General features: G+C 35.9%; 1 protein-coding gene across 3 annotated transcripts in view; it reads right to left on the bottom strand.

Annotated features, from left to right (window-relative positions):
* Window positions 1-8,562: 8,562 nt before the first annotated feature.
* Window positions 8,563-15,696, bottom strand: part of LOC149808379 (heterogeneous nuclear ribonucleoprotein L-like) — an 82,170-nt gene continuing 75,036 nt past the window's right edge. For all 3 annotated transcript variants that reach the window (XM_089976409.1, XM_089976417.1, XM_089976425.1), the window contains 3 exons: window positions 13,947-14,004; window positions 12,081-12,176; window positions 8,563-9,485 (listed from right to left, as the gene is read on the bottom strand). In XM_089976409.1, coding sequence (XP_089832535.1) covers window positions 9,430-9,485; window positions 12,081-12,176; window positions 13,947-14,004 — 210 coding nt within the window. In that variant the 3' untranslated portion in view covers window positions 8,563-9,429. The remainder of the gene's footprint in view (window positions 9,486-12,080; window positions 12,177-13,946; window positions 14,005-15,696) is intronic.

The following is a 15,696-nucleotide window of genomic DNA, read 5'->3' as shown; positions in this document are numbered from 1 at the left end:
TGCAAAGCCATGTCTCAGTTCTCAGGTCAATATAATTTGTGTGTGACCAAACTGTCACCCAGAAGCTTTTCTTAAAGATCATGGAATGAAATATTTCTCCTGTAAAATTATAGCTTGATGGTGTATCATGTACCTATCATGTGTATAAATAGCATGGTCATATGGTGTTTCATGTACCTTTGTGTGTATCAATATCATGGTCTTATAGTGTATCATGTACATATTATGTGTATCAATATCATGGTCCTATGGTGTATCATGTACCTTTGTGTGTATCAATATCATTATTTTATGGTGTATCATGTACATATTATGTGTATCAATATCATGGTCCTATGGTGTAGCGTGTACATATTATGTGTATCAATAGCATGGTACTATGGTGTATCATGTACCTTTGTGTGTATCAATATCATTATCTTATGGTGTATCATGTACATATTATGTGTATCAATATCATGGTACTATGGTGTATCATGTACCTTTGTGTGTATCAATATCATGGTCTTATGATGTATCATGTACATATTATGTGTATCAATAGCATGGTCTTATGGTGTATTATGTACCTATTATGTGTTTCAATAGCATGGTCTTATGGTGTATCATGTACCTATCATGTGTATCAATATCATGGTCCTGTGGTGTTTCATGTACCTTTGTGTGTATCAATTTCATGATCTTATGGTGTATCATGTACATATGTGTATCAATAGCATGGTCCTATGGTATATCATGTACCTATCGTATGTATCAACAGCATGGTCCTATGGTATATCATGTACCTATTACGTGTGTCAATAGCATGGTCCTATGGTATATCATGTACATATCGTTTGTATCAACAGCATGGTCCTATGGTGTATCATGTGCCTATTATGTGTATCAATAGCATGGTCATTTCAGCAAGATCAAAGTCATGTATGAAGTTTACACAATTTTTATATTAGGAGTGCAACTCTAGAGGCAATCAAGGAAGTTTGATTAAACTTACGTTTAAATCATAATTTCTGGCTGTATCGTTTACTTTTCATGGTATTTTCATCAAAGTTTAGATCACAGATCAACATTATATGCGTTATATACTTTGGTGTCAAGTCTTTAGCTTATAAATTCTCTAGGATTGTGAGTTGAAAAAATGTATATTCATGTATCACTACCTAAGATCATTTCAAATAATGCACATTTATGACCCAATTTGAAATACCAGTGTCAGTTTAAAAGCTGTGTAAGTAATAAAAAAAATTTATGATGTGTATTGTACCACTATCTCGATTTTATCTGCAAATTAAAGGTCGCAGTCATCTCAAGGTTTGAGGCCCCGAGTGGCCGAGTGGTCTAACGCGCTCTCCGTTACGGATCACTGCCATCTTGCCTCTGACAGCGTTGGTTCGAGTCTCAGATTCGGCCAGTGTGGGTATGTGAGAAAGCTTGCCAGTAGCTTCTCGTGGGCCGGTGGTTCTTCCCGGTTTTTTTTTTTTCCCGGCTTCTTCCGCCACCATTAATGCTGGCCGCCATGCATAGCCTATCGTGTACAGAGTTATGGTCACATGCCACTATTCATAAATTTCTTGCTACGTCTTCAGGTAGCTGTTTCAGATAATGGGAAGAATGCATGTATATGATACAGAGTGTGTTGCATACATACCATGTTCTGTCATTTCTCAAGGTCAAGGTCAAACCCAGAATACTTGTTGTGTCATGTTAAATTATGATGTCATGTTGCTGATGCATTTAAAAAAAAATAACCGTCTTAAATTAGGCATATTATGTTAATACATTCCACCCTTAAATTAGGCATATTATGTTAACATATTCCACCCTTAAATTAGGCATATTATGTTAACACATTCCACACTTAAATTAGGCATATTATGTTAACATATTCCACCCTTAAATTAGGCTTATTTATTTATAGTCATACGCTCTGCCCCAAGGCTTAAAGTCAACAAACAAGGGAAGTCAGTGGCCTATTTTCTTATCTAGGAATTCATTTTTTAACTACTTCATATATTTTGACGAATTTCATCAGCTCCACCTTTTATCATGCAGCTAGCAGGATTCTCTCTGGTACGTAGTTATACTTTCGATATAAAACTTACAAATTATCCTTCTAAAGACAATTGCCTTCGCCATTTTATGCCGATGTAAACTGCGCCGCTGTTACAAGCTACTGGTTAGTTGGCATTGCATACTACGGAAGGCAACTCATGAAATCCAACAGATGACGTTACAGTAACGGTCACCAATAGGCTACAATGATCGCTCACTATTTCTCGATGTACGACAGTCTCTATCATTTGAAACATTTGTCAGAAAAGGAGCTGAATGACCACGTGGCAGAATGGAGCCAATGCCATTTACATGAACGTGCGTGAACAGTATTGCTGAAAGATTCCACAAGTTATCTGGCTCTGCCAGTGAGCTAGATGCCTAAAACGCTTGAAATAACTGAAATGGCAAAAGGATATTGCATCTGCAGTCCCCTCCTCTTACCCGTTATTGATGATGCCAGAGAACCCTGATGTTAAACAAGTGTTTCATACTCTGTTGATGAAACCTCGCACACGGACATTTGTTTCTAAAGCTATTCCTTCTCATCTTCTTCTTCGTTGTCTTTGTCTGCTGCCATAAAAGTATCATAATCTAAGGAACAATTGGACGGAGAAAAAGAAGTGTTGCAAAGTTTACTAGATCTCTCAACACCATTGAAAGTTATTTCATTTTCTTGTCATCTAAGTCCATATTGAAGCTTGTACGACATCGCGATAAACAGTGGACCGAGTTTCTCAAAAGACCCTACAAAATAAGGGAACAATGCCTTTCCTCCAAGTTTGTGAACATTAGTATTTGTTGATTGCTCACCTTGGTGAATGCCTCGATGCGAAAACAAATTATTCAAAATCATTGTTAGGGTATGCGAATGCTGTTTGAACATGTTGAAAAGAATGGTTCCCTTGACGAAGAAACAGAAACAATGATTAAGGCGACAGCATCACCTTCTTTGACACATCGTGAAATAGAAAAATGTTGTCAGTCAAAAAAAAAAGTTATCGCTCAACGAGGAAGATTTCTTCCAATGCTGATAAACCTATTGTTAGACAAAGTCGCTGCCTGCATGAGTGGAACGAAAAAAGGCCCTCTTTCCGGAGTGTTGAGGTGAAATTAAATAGACATTAAACGAACTATACCTTATGGGAGGATATTAGTATTATACACATTGATTTTATGTAAGGACAAGAATTTACATTAGTCTCTTAGAAAGTTTGGAAAGCACTCTGCCTTTGATACGTACATATAATACCCTACTTAACACCGAATCCTAATGTCAAACTTCTACAATCTTCGATGGATCGAACATTTTTTACTTTACAGATAAGAATTCAATGCCTTCAATTTTTTTTTTACCTGAAAGCATTAGCAGAAATGGTGGCACCTGCATTAAGTGACCAAAGACCAAGTAGCAGATACAACAGTGGCGACTGTACTAGCCACACCGAAGACCACTGTCGTAGTCACAGCTATGACCAGAGATTCCTTCTTTGAAAGACGAAAGTAAGTGGAAGAAAATGTATGCTGAGAAATGCAAAGTAGAGCACGTTTGCTGCTACGCTTTCTCCGCAATTATTCTCACGTATCCAATGACGTCCAATATTGTTTAGTGTATATCTATAGCTTCAGCGGGCATTACCAGATATCTCTCGGCCGTGAAAGCTAACAGACCCAGACTTTAAATTTCTTGGACAAGCCTAAACATGGTACGGTTATACAATGTCGGTACAGCACGGTCGGATGGATGATTGGCTCCATGTACGATTACGGCATCGGTGTTGCACACGCTGTTGAGTCGGTTGGTTGGTCGGCATTTCTGCGTACGACATTGTCGCTGAAGGAGCAGTCAAGCGACTTGTATTTCTGCACCCCTCGATACTGTCTTGATTAATACCTGGACCGTATATCAAATGTCCTGACAGCTGGATGGGTATGTCGCAGCGTATAGTGTATGGTATGTCAAGCATTCTCACATACCCTGATTTGCAGAACCCGAAACTCGAACCCAGGTGGACATAAGAGAGATGGCAGTTATCAATAAATCTGTAAAGGTGAGCGCTTTAGACCACTTGGCCATCAGTTGACTACTGTTACTGATAGAATCACATGGATAATAACGAACATGTAGCAAACTGTAACGACATGGCGAAATTTACTAAAAACCACATAAAAGTAGCATTCAATACACGTAACTACATCTAGACTTACTATACCACCACCAATTAATAATGGATGGTTGATAACGTGTAAATTCCAGAGTATATTCATGAAGGATTGTTGAGATTCGTAAGTGAATGTTTAAGCTGGCTAACATCCATCTTTGCTAGCTAAGGTTCCGATAACCATATTTACGCATTGGCGTCCACTCAAGTTGTGTGCTTCCCTTGTCTCGATCACATAGGAACACTGTTCAAATTTGAACGTAAGTTTGATTGGATGCGGTTCACAGATCCGAAGCACATAAATCTCTGCTCGATATGCTAAGGTGTAGATAGGGTTATCAGAACCTTGGCTAAGGAAGATGGCTTACATCTGGGTTACAGATCGCCAACTAGCAGGATAAGGGGAGCTGATCTGTAAGAGTTGCTTAACTTTGTTATACCAGATTTAGACAGAAAGGTGTTTTTACATATATATAGTAGGGCTGAATTCTGGAGTTATCATAGTCATCCCTAAGGTTAACATGGTCGGATAATGTATTTGAAAGAGAAAATGTTCATGTCGAGAACAGAATGAGACCATGACAACTCTGAGGACAGTTCCTGATAACAGCCATTATGATTACATCATTGAAGTGGTTTTGGAGATACCAATACATTTGCATGTTTACTTCAGGTACTATCCTCTTGCCCTAGAAAAGTTGGTTTCAGATGAAAATGGTATGTCATCTATGAACAAACATTGTACTAAAACTGTTTCTAAGCTGTTGTGCACCCCGAAAGATAAAACAGATGTTGTGCACTACATGAATATCAAATTCTGCCGCGAGATGGAAACGACAACTGCATGGGTTGATCATATTCAGTTAGCAAACTTGGTTGAGATGAACACTTCACACAGGCGAAAAGACACTAACGACTTCGAGAACGACTTCAGAGAGTTGACGAATACCGTTGTTTGGGATGCAAATAGAGAACTTGAGGAAGGTATCAACATAAAGATCTGTGAAAAGTAAATAATACGAGCCAGAGATCAAGGTTGTAAACATATAGAATTGACAACGTTGCAAGGGTATAAAGAACTGCATTGTACAACAAAACCCCGAGGATGGAAATATCTAAGCAATGTTTGTTTATGCATGAGGAAAATTATCTGGAAACGTCCTTTATATGTTCCTTGAACCACCAACTCTACAACATGAAGACTGACGATTGCTCTGTCCAGAGATGACATATTTTGGTGCACAACATAATGACTCCACCATGTAGATACAAATCCTTTCACAGTGGGGTACCAGTAATGAAAACAATTAGCTTTCGACTCCATACGTAAAGATAGGAGACTATTTAAATATCTTAAATGTTTGACATTGAAACTTTAGTCCTTTAAAAGAATGTGTTACAATGGAATCAACATAGATCCTTATGGAAACGGCCTGATCAAAACCTACATTATTTGTGGATTATGAAAGTATTCTTCTGGCTGGAGAAAGAAATTTAAAATGGGCTTCCTAGCCAGCTAATATTCCAAGGGCAACATTCAAGTTTCCAAAGAAAAGAAAAAGGCTACATTTGAATAATTGCTATGGGAAATTTAGAGGTTATTGTGAAATTAAATCAAGGATTTGAACATAATTTTGTTGCAGTAGTTTACACACATTTGATCCTAAGATCACCAATTTATTGATCAGTAAATGTAAAGCAAAAGAGAAAAGACCACAATAAACCTGAACAAGTATATAGGACAGATGGTGGATATATTGCTCATAAAGAAGCCAAAGATTATTCCTGCTTGTCGAATGTCAATCACTATATCCAGATGAAGGGGGTCAACAATGACCTACATCACTTGACACTGGATAGAGCAGTCATAATGTCCTACAGCATGTTGTTTCATTGTTTGATTATTTTTGTTGATCCAACCTATAAGCTACATTTGAGGCAATAAAAATACATATGGTTCTAGTCAAGCTATTTAAAATGGTTTTTGCTGCCTAATAGAGTAATACACAGTGGTGAAATGGGATTCTATCAAGGTTAAAATTGAAATTATACTTTAAAATTTGAGGGTAATTTTAATAGGCTTTTTAAAGATTTTAAAATTGTTTTGAGGTTCAAGACACAAAGGAATTACAATAATATCCCCATGGTGAGCATAAAATTTGATAAAGTATCAAATGAATGATAGAATAAAAATGTCCTTATTTTGCATGCTTTCCTGACTGCTAGGCTAGGCTATAGAAAAACCATTGGCAAAAAAAGTATTTTTTAGCTTTAACAATTTTTCAGTCATATCGCTACAATGTCTGCAGTATGGCAGTTTATAGTGATGTCTAGCACTGGGACATCATGCTGCAGACATATAGCATGATGTCCCACCCAGTTACATTATCCTGACACCAGGCCGACCAGTCCCAACACTAACTTCTTAATGCTGAGCGCCTAGCGAGGCAGCTGTTAGTACCATTTTTGTACAAGTCTTTGGTATGGCTTGTCTGGGGTTTGAACCTGCTACTTCCTGCATCCGAGGTAGACGCTGTAACAACTAGGCCACTGGATCAGTCCCATTTTATGTCTGGTCACTGTAGAAACATAAAATAGCATGCTATTTCATGACAACATGTTGAAGAACCTGGATATATTAAGAAATGTGATCAAAAGATGGATGGGCAGACTGGCAGGTTAAAAAAAGACCAGTAATTTTGCTTTAATAATGTTCTGAAACACAATAAGGTCTTGAAATTAAAATTAACATTGGACATACTGCATGTTAAATTGGGACAATTTTCATTTAGGACCAAGTAAACATCATTGGATGTCTTTGGGTGTAAACCTAATATCAATACAACCATCCTTTCAAAGGGTGTAGTGACAGCAACATTTTCAAGACATCCGTCATGGCAACCATATTCAGTTGATTACCCTTTTCATTTAGGACCAACTAGACATATGAAATCAGTGAAAACCCTGTCTTCTGGAGACCATCCATTCAGGAGGAGTAGTCACCATAAAATGTTCAACATGGTCACTATGGTGTCATATTAGAGACCAGATTGGCATCATTTCATTTTGATTCAAATAGAAAACCCAATGTCAAAATAGCTTTCCATTCAGGATGGGAAGCAATAACTAGATTTTTAAGCTGGCTACCATGGTGGCCATATTGGATATCTGTTAAGCAACAATGTCATCATTACCAACATGACAAAGTCTTTTAGTGTAAACCCCATGTTGGCATCCATTTCAAGTAGCATATCACATGATTTTCAAGATGGCCACTGTGACTGAAGCACCATTTACAGGTATCCCCTGACTTGCATGAATTGTGCATTATTGCCAACCCACAAAACTGAATAGGTAAAACATTAAAAAGTGCATGACCCACACATAAGCTGACCCAGAAATCTAGCTGTATTGTAAATCTTGTTATTTCTGCTCCATCTGCATGGATGGTCATCTTTACATGGGGTTCAGTAAAGGAGATCCTGGATTCAGGTTTGTCATGTTGTCTCGTCTTTGGTGATCTACAATAATGATTCATATGGTAGACAACAAAAAAACTAATAATTTTAAATTTAGATTTTGTCTTGCAGATATGCAGACCTCCCTTCCTCCAGGCTTTTATTTTCCCCCCAACTATTGTGCAAGCTGAAGGTTAGCCTAGACATAACAAGTCTTCTGGTGAAAACCCCATGTAAATATGTCTTTTAGTTCAGGAGTAGTAGTGATATCAAGATTTTCTGACGTGGTGACCTTACTAGCACGATTTTGAGTTGGGACCAACCAGACATTAGAAATCTTTCAGTGAAAACCCCATGCTGATATGACCATTCATTTCATTGGAGTAGCAATGACAAGATTTTCATTTAGACTCGACCAGACACCAAAATTCTGATGCAAGGGCACATGCATTACAGATTACATTCCAGAAAGAGTCAAACATGTTCACCATTACATTTCATTTTGAATTTATTCCTGCAATTTTCAAATAAGTTTTATAAACACTGCTTACCTTTCCAGTTAGAAAAAAACTTGCTCACTCTGCACACAACAATGATTAATGTAAAAAGAACTGTCACTGTGACCTACCTTTCTGGGGTATTCAAACACCAATCCTGAAGCTAGAAAGGATTGCAGGAAAACAAAAGATATACAATGGAGATAGCCTGGATGGAGATGACAGTGAAGTCAGGTTATGGTATAAGCTCTTCTGTACTTTGAACAGGTGAGATAAATTGAGATCTTCCAACTTGCTGTTCCAGTCTGTTGCACCACAGCAAGACAATTGGGTGCAGCAGTGGAAAATCTTGCATGGTATGATCAAGATAGGAGGAACAAGACAAGAAGAACATGATATTAGATTTTTATTTCAGTATCAAACTACAGCTGGTCACAAAATCACCAAACTTAAGTCTTCAGCATGAAAATATTATATACTTTCATGTAGTTCAGAATACAAATTCATGATGGTAATTACAATATTTTGATTTGATAACTCTCTAGAGTAGAAATTGATGATAAAAAGGTTAAAATATTTAATGATACGGTTCAAAATTGTAATGATAAAAATTTATACCTGTCTGTCACATGCACTTGAATGACAAAACAACTCATAGGCAAGCATTTCTGTTTACAAATGCAGAATTAGTACTTTTATCTTAACCTTTATATCGAAACTTAAAACGTTTTAATTATGGCTACTGTCAAGATTACAAACATGTAAAAGCTAAAAAAAAGGGACAATTTAAGACAACAATATCCAAACACAAATTGTATTTACAAGTAAATTTCCTCAGTGGTGTTAAAATGTTCAAAGAGATTCTTCCAATCATTTTATATATATGATAGAAAATCACCCTTCACACGGTGGATTATAAATATTTCCACTTTTATTGTGTAAGAGAATTTTTAGTTTCTCCCTAAGATTGATCTTGCCCAAGTTTCATCTTGCAGACATTAACAGAAAATTTACTAAAAAAATCATGATTTTGCTCTATTTTCACATTTTGCAATATAGTACTTTAGATATGGTAGTAGTGACATAAATGAAGATAGTGCCTAATGAATATGATGTAGGCTTACACACCTTTAAAAAGCTAGTCTATACATGATTGATTGTTCACAAATTTGTACACATGAGAAAATCTCCATAACTACAATGTGACTTTGTTCCATCCTGAAATCCTGTCTATCTGGATGATGGTTTGTATCCTCCCTTTTACACAACTGGTGTATGTGAAAAACACAACTTGAATATGTAGGGAGCCTTACCAGCTGGAAAAGAGAGAGAACTTATTGTAAATTTTGTAAGAAACATTTGATTCAATATCTATATGGACTGGTGATGAACAAAAATTATTTAAAACATGCATAGAAATAATGAGAATGGGGTAATATGTCCTCAAATTAAATAAATAGGGGATGTATACATTTTTTGAGTAGATATATTGAATAATTTCACATGTCAACTGGAAACACCGTATTGTCACAACTGAAATATTTCCATACATTTACTGAAAACAACAGATTTTGTTTTGGTAGCACACATTTTTTTTAAAAGCAAGAACCATAAATTTGCATAGATTTTCACTATTTTGTGCCAATGCAATTGACAACTGCAGTACCACATTGGTAAAAAGAAGTTTCTAAATTTTACAACAATTTCGGGACAGTGAGATTTTATAAAGTTAGCATGTACATGTCTTGCTTCAATTTGTTTATTTTGTCAAAATAATGACTGCACTATAGCTGCCAACCCTCATGATTTTGGCATGAATTTCAAGATTTTTTCAGCAATTCACAGATTTACGCTGCATGCACACAAAAAATCACGAATTCTCCAATTCTCAATTATTTTAAATCTTTAATAAAATAACAGATTTCCCGTTACCTTATGATATCAGCAGCTGCTGAAACAGTCCGGTACTGATAGTTGCGATATTAGTGGAACTATAGCTGATTGGTACAGTTGGCCCGGTAGCAGGCATTTTAGTGTATTTTAATCTATATGTATAAAAGTAGTTTCACAAACGCTTTTGAGAGAAATTGGGGCCTAACCAGAATTTTGCTCTGTGTATGTGTCGCAAAGACTGATCTAAATTACCAATCAGCACCGCATCTTGAAAATGTCTTCACCAACATGGAAAAAAAAATGTATTGCAAAAAAAGTGAAGTTTTGTTTGGAATATACAAAAAATTGGCTGTGCATTATGCCATCAAATACCGATATACTTTTTGCACAGGTGCCACAAATTTTAGCATTGGGCATGGTGGCAGAGATGATGTGAGGAAGCACATTAGTAGTAACAAGCACATAGCGGTTGGGAAAATTAAGAACTCACAGCAGATTTCAGCTCTCAATGGAAGACCTGCAAGCTACCAATGCTGAAGCATTGTTTGTGAGTTTTCTTGTTGAACACAATCTACCTTTATCAGCTGGAAACCATGCTAAACATTTGTTCCGACAATATTCCTAGACTCGAAGATCGCTTCACGAATTCATGTCAAAATTCACAAATTTTTATCCCTATTTTCACTAACTGTGAGCCTGGAGCGTTGGCAGCTATGCTGCACTTGCATAAAAGTGAGGAAATTGTCATTTCTGTAAACAAATTTCATGCAAGTATTGATACAGCTGGAGTGGGACAAGGTAGAAACATCACAGATCAGTTGAATCTGTGAGACTTCAGGGCGAAACATTTTTAAACAGACTTTAATCATTGTGAGTTTACTGGTAAAGATTTCTGTTCTTCATTTTCTTTCTAAACTGAAACATGAATTTTCGAGTGGTCTTGACAAGCCTTAAGTCTTGCTTGGTAGAAGATACTGAATCCAATTTTCAACAGTCGCTTAATTCTGGTATGCAATCAACTCTAATGAACATCAAGTTATATCATCTGTTTTCAAATATAATTGTGATACAAGTTAAAATTGCTACTTTAAAAAGTTGATTACTATATTTAATGACAAGTATTTTTCTTAAAAATGTGTACCATTTTGTTATACGAGTACTACAGGTATATTGTATGGGGAACACATAACAGGTATTGTGAATTCAGTCATATATGTATTCCATGATTCATGCAGAGTGAGTACAAGTTAGATTTTTAATGTAGCTTTAACAATTTTAGTCACACTGTAATGATGTCTTCAGTGTGGCAGTTTTTAGTGATGTCTAGTACCGGGGCATCATGCTGCATAAGTGTAGCATCACGTCCCACCCAGTCACATTATCCTGACACCAGGCCGACCTGTCCTAACATTAACTTCTTAATGCTTTGCACCCAGCAAGCAGCTGCTAGTACAATTTTCGTAAGTTCATGGTATGACTTAGCTGGCGTTAAAACCTGCGACCTCAAACATCATAGGCGGATACTCTAACCACTTAGAACACTGGAACAGTCTGATTCACATGGAGAACTAATTATAAAAAGGTAATAAGTCTCTTATTTTTGCTGTCTGAAGTTCATTTCTTGATGGTACCTAATTGACTGCAAAAATATATACTAGAGGGTCTAAAGTTGGTACATTTGAGATCTGTACTTTCTCTTATGGAAGACGGTTGAGAAAGAAGTGCAGCCAAATAAAAATGAAATGGGTCTAAAGGAAATACAAGTTTGAATAACATACACATGGGCAGATATATTTCCAAAATGGCAAAAAAAGTAGTTCCAAATGTGATATTGCCACTGTGGTAATATAATTTTTCTCCCACTGATATATTTCAAAATCTCTCTATGAAATATATAATAATACATCATCACCTTAAGCAAATTTTTTAAATTAGAAACCTCAAAACCTTATTTCATCTAATCTTAAAATCTCTAGGTTCTGATCCCAAGTCATTGACAAAACCACAAGTATACGTACCAGGATTAGGCATGCTGGCATGATTTGCAGCCATCAAACCTTCTATGGCTTCAGGCTTGCTGGTAAATTCTAGCAGCCCAGTGGAACTCTTATCAGCTATGAATAACAGAAAACAAAAGATTTACATTTTCTTAATCAAAATCAAGGTTCTCTTAAAATGAGGAAGTTTAAATGCTTGGAATATATATATATATATATATATATATATATATATATATATATATATAAAGTCATCCACTTTTGAAAATTTGTTCAATGTGTCAAAGAGAATCATGTAGACAACTGCTGCACTTTTCCATTAGACATGGAATTGGTCAGTGATATAAATTAACAAGAACCCCCAAAGGTACTGATGATGCTCTAATGGCTGAAAATAATTTCCTGTAATTCAATATAAAACCATTTCTTCCACTGAACTACTTTTTATATTCTCCAGCAATAACAAGATTTTCAAATTAGCAGCTGTGGTGGATATATTAGATTTCAGATTGGCACCATTTTCATTTAAAACCAAGAACCAAGAAAACACTCAGGTATTTTCGTGAAAGCACAGTATCAATATGACCATTCATTCAGGTATAGTAGTGATAGGAGTTTCATAATGACCACTGTGGTGGCCATATTGGAATTTAGATCAACATCATTTTCATTTATGACCACCCCGACAATGTAAGAAGTCTTTCAGTTAAAATCTCATGCAACTTTGATCGTTCATTCAAGAGTAGCGGTAATAAGATTTTGAAAACGGACACTATCATGGTCATACTGGATGTCTGAGCAGCATTACTTTCATTTAGGAGCAACTAGACATTGTAAGAATTGTTCTGTGAAATGTTGATTTCGATATGACAATTCAAGGACCACTGTGGTGACCTTACTGGAGAAGTAAGCAGCACCATTTTCATTTAGGACCAACTAGACACTAAAGAAGTCTTTTTGTGCAAACCCCTTGTCCATATTACCTGTCATTCAGGATGAGTAGCAAGATTTTTTAGATGGTAAAATGTTTCTTTTCCTGCCTTTTATCCAAGAATCTAAATACTGATGTTTATATTTCTGTACCATTTAAACATTTCAGAGACTTACTGTTCCTTTCACATTAATTTTTTGTTGGACACATTTATAAAAAATGCTATAAACATCTTGATCATGAAAGCTTTTGCATAAAAATATGGGCAGTCTAAAGCATCCAAGGCACTCCTGTAAAGTCTGCCTGGTTCTCTCTGACCATCTTCACTGAATCTAATCTAAAACCCAGATCCTCATCAAACAGAGACAAATCAGTTTCCAGAATTGACCACAAGTCATATTTTCATAGTTTTTTCTGTTATTCAGTGAATTTGTAACTGAAGGGTCATTTCAGTATGACTTGGTCAAATTCTGTGGCTTTGCAGGTCTACATTTGTATAAATCTAAAAGCTGTTCAAGCTTGGACACTTTCTGGCAAATCTGGTCAAATTCTGTGAAGTGGTCATTCAGGTGCAGTTATGAAAGGATTTTCAAATTTTAGCTACAGCAGCCATGTTTAAAAGTAGATTGACACAACTTATACAATGAATCAAGCCTTTTATGCCATGATGCTTTTCTGTATAAAAAAAAATCAAATTCTTCTGATTGGGCTTTTAAAGAGCTGTTAAAACGAGTTACCGCTATTATTAAATGCAGCCATATTTGATTGCTAACTGAAACCATGCAGGAGCAGCAGCCTTGGATCTATATATGCAGTTCAAATAACACTCAAATGTATGTAGATATTCCAAACGATAAAAAAGCAGCATTTCAAAAACTGAACTGTCATATGATAATTTTGATGGCACTGTAATTTTAAAAGCTGAATATTGGAGTATGGTGCCAATAGATACTTACACTTGGAAGGAAATCGCTTTATCTTGTATGGAGTCTTCACACCAAGACCTTCAAATAGCTGCAGAAAAACAAATACCTCATGAAATGTTTTGCTTATATGATATAACAAGTAGATCAATGCAAAAACAATCTGGCTAAACAGATACAATGGTAAAAATACATATATAAAAGTAAAAACACAAGGGCCTTTCCTTTTTTATCTAAATTACATACGCATGCATGCAGCAACTAAATATCAGTATGGAATGTTGTTGCTGTTTTGGGTTTAACACTCATTTCTCACCAGAAGATAGGCCATACATGGTGGCCAGTATAACTGGTGGAGGAAGAACCCAGGAAAACCCCAATAAGAACCACTGGCCCATATGAAGTTACTGGATGGCTTTTTCATATATCCACTTTGGCTGCGCCTGAGACTTGAACCCACATGGACAGAGCTGAGTTGGCAGTGATCAGTTAAGGCAAACTCTTAAAACCACTCGGCCACCCAAAGCCCCCAGTAAGGAATGCTTTGTTTGCAAAACTTCTTACCATAGAATATATTTTCAACCAATGACAAATCTATCAAATATTTTAGACCTATCAGAATGTTTTTAACCCACTTTCTACCAATTATGAATTCACTGTATATGAATTCACTCTCTTTTACCACAGCCCATCAACTGTAACTATGATGGCAATTTTTGCTTTAGTGCAATTGACCTTCCAAACCCTTATCTACAGATCTTGGGCATATACTCACATATGTCCATAAATTTTACTAGATGCAACAATACAACTAGCTTCCATTCCACCCAAAATGCACTAGAATCTTGCAAGTATGAAGTATAAATAGTTGAGAACTTTGATGCAAAGTGCAAGTGTTTCTGAGATGGAAAATATATTCTAATCACTGTTTGGCTGAAAACCTGGTAGCTGACAATCCCAGAGATTAAGTGCAAGTTGTTCATGATTAGGGCTGCAACATTTACATATGTAAACAGATTAGTTACTGCCAGTAAACATTTACAAAGTTGGTAACCATGTAAACATACATGCATGTGGCTGTCAGCAATGCAGGAAATACCCATTCAAATTAACTGCTTTATTTCCACATACCTGCCTAAGGACTATTTAGTAGGAATTTTCTGTATATTCTTTTCTTAAGGTATAGATGATTTTGACAATGAATGTGGCACTGCTAGGAAAAAGCCAGTGTTGACAATAATTCAGTACACCAGACATTACACATCAGGTTGATTTACTGATAATGTTGACAAAAAATTTCTTTAAATTCCTTTGAAAAACATCCTCAAACACGAATTTTCACTTTTTGTTGTTGAAGAAATACCATTTCAAGTTTTCAAGCCACAGCAGGTTCATTATTGAGCCTACTAAAGCATTCTATGCAAATGTCCAGGCAGCACATCTGGCTGTGTAATCGATTTCTCCATCAAATAAATATCTAAAATTGTGCAAACTTTGATAGGCAAATCCACTTATTTCCATGAAAATTTCCATTTGTACAAAACCATGAAAATAAATGAAACAATAGTTTAAGGTTACCTCATTAATATGCACAAATTGTGCTCGTAATCAAATTCATCCAAAATCTGAATAATATAAGACTATTTAACAAGTTAGATCAAATATGTCTTCAGAAGTGGCACTGATCTAAGATCTTCAGATGCAAGATCATCTTATTAACATGCACAGATGTTGCTTATTACTAAAATTGTCTAAAATCTTGATGTAAACATATCTTGTAAAT

This window comes from Sinohyriopsis cumingii, chromosome 1 (genome assembly GCF_028554795.1).
Source record: "Sinohyriopsis cumingii isolate HCF-2022 chromosome 1, ASM2855479v2, whole genome shotgun sequence".
NCBI classification, from domain to species: domain Eukaryota; kingdom Metazoa; phylum Mollusca; class Bivalvia; order Unionida; family Unionidae; genus Sinohyriopsis; species Sinohyriopsis cumingii.
The sequence above is the reverse complement of the archived record's forward strand: the minus strand, read 5'-3'. Positions and strand labels throughout refer to the sequence as shown.